Genomic DNA, 361 nt, shown 5'->3' with positions numbered 1-361 from the left:
TCAAATCACATTCATATAAATTTATATAATGTATATGTTTGCATAATTGACAATTGTGTTTAAAGTCATCACATGTGCATGAATACATGTGAACACAGACATTACATGCACGACACACTAAAAGGCAACACTTTGACTGAAGGAGTTTATAAATCGAATATGTATTATAACCACTTTTAACTTCCCAACTACTCTCACTTATGACCTGAACTGCAAATTTACTTGCCTTTGCCTCCTGATGCCTTTTAAAAATGTTTTGATGGGACACGGTGTTTTTCCCTTTTACCATTTTTATTACTCTTCCAATACTCTGATTTCTTATGTATTTTAAAACAGTGTGCAGCCCTTTATCCAAACGTTT

General features: G+C 32.7%; 1 protein-coding gene across 1 annotated transcript in view; it reads right to left on the bottom strand.

Annotated features, from left to right (window-relative positions):
• Positions 1 to 35: 35 nt before the first annotated feature.
• LOC125502640 overlaps positions 36 to 361 on the bottom strand; it is a gene marked incomplete at both ends in the record, with an annotated part of 958 nt that continues 632 nt past the window's right edge. Inside the window, 1 exon segment of the mRNA XM_048661480.1 lies at positions 36 to 361. Coding sequence (XP_048517437.1) covers positions 36 to 361 — 326 coding nt within the window.

This window comes from Dendroctonus ponderosae, unplaced genomic scaffold (genome assembly GCF_020466585.1).
Source record: "Dendroctonus ponderosae isolate FM_Combo_2020 unplaced genomic scaffold, Dpon_F_20191213v2 Dpon_F_20191213_1, whole genome shotgun sequence".
Taxonomy (NCBI): domain Eukaryota; kingdom Metazoa; phylum Arthropoda; class Insecta; order Coleoptera; family Curculionidae; genus Dendroctonus; species Dendroctonus ponderosae.
This window is presented reverse-complemented; position numbering and strand designations above follow the sequence as displayed.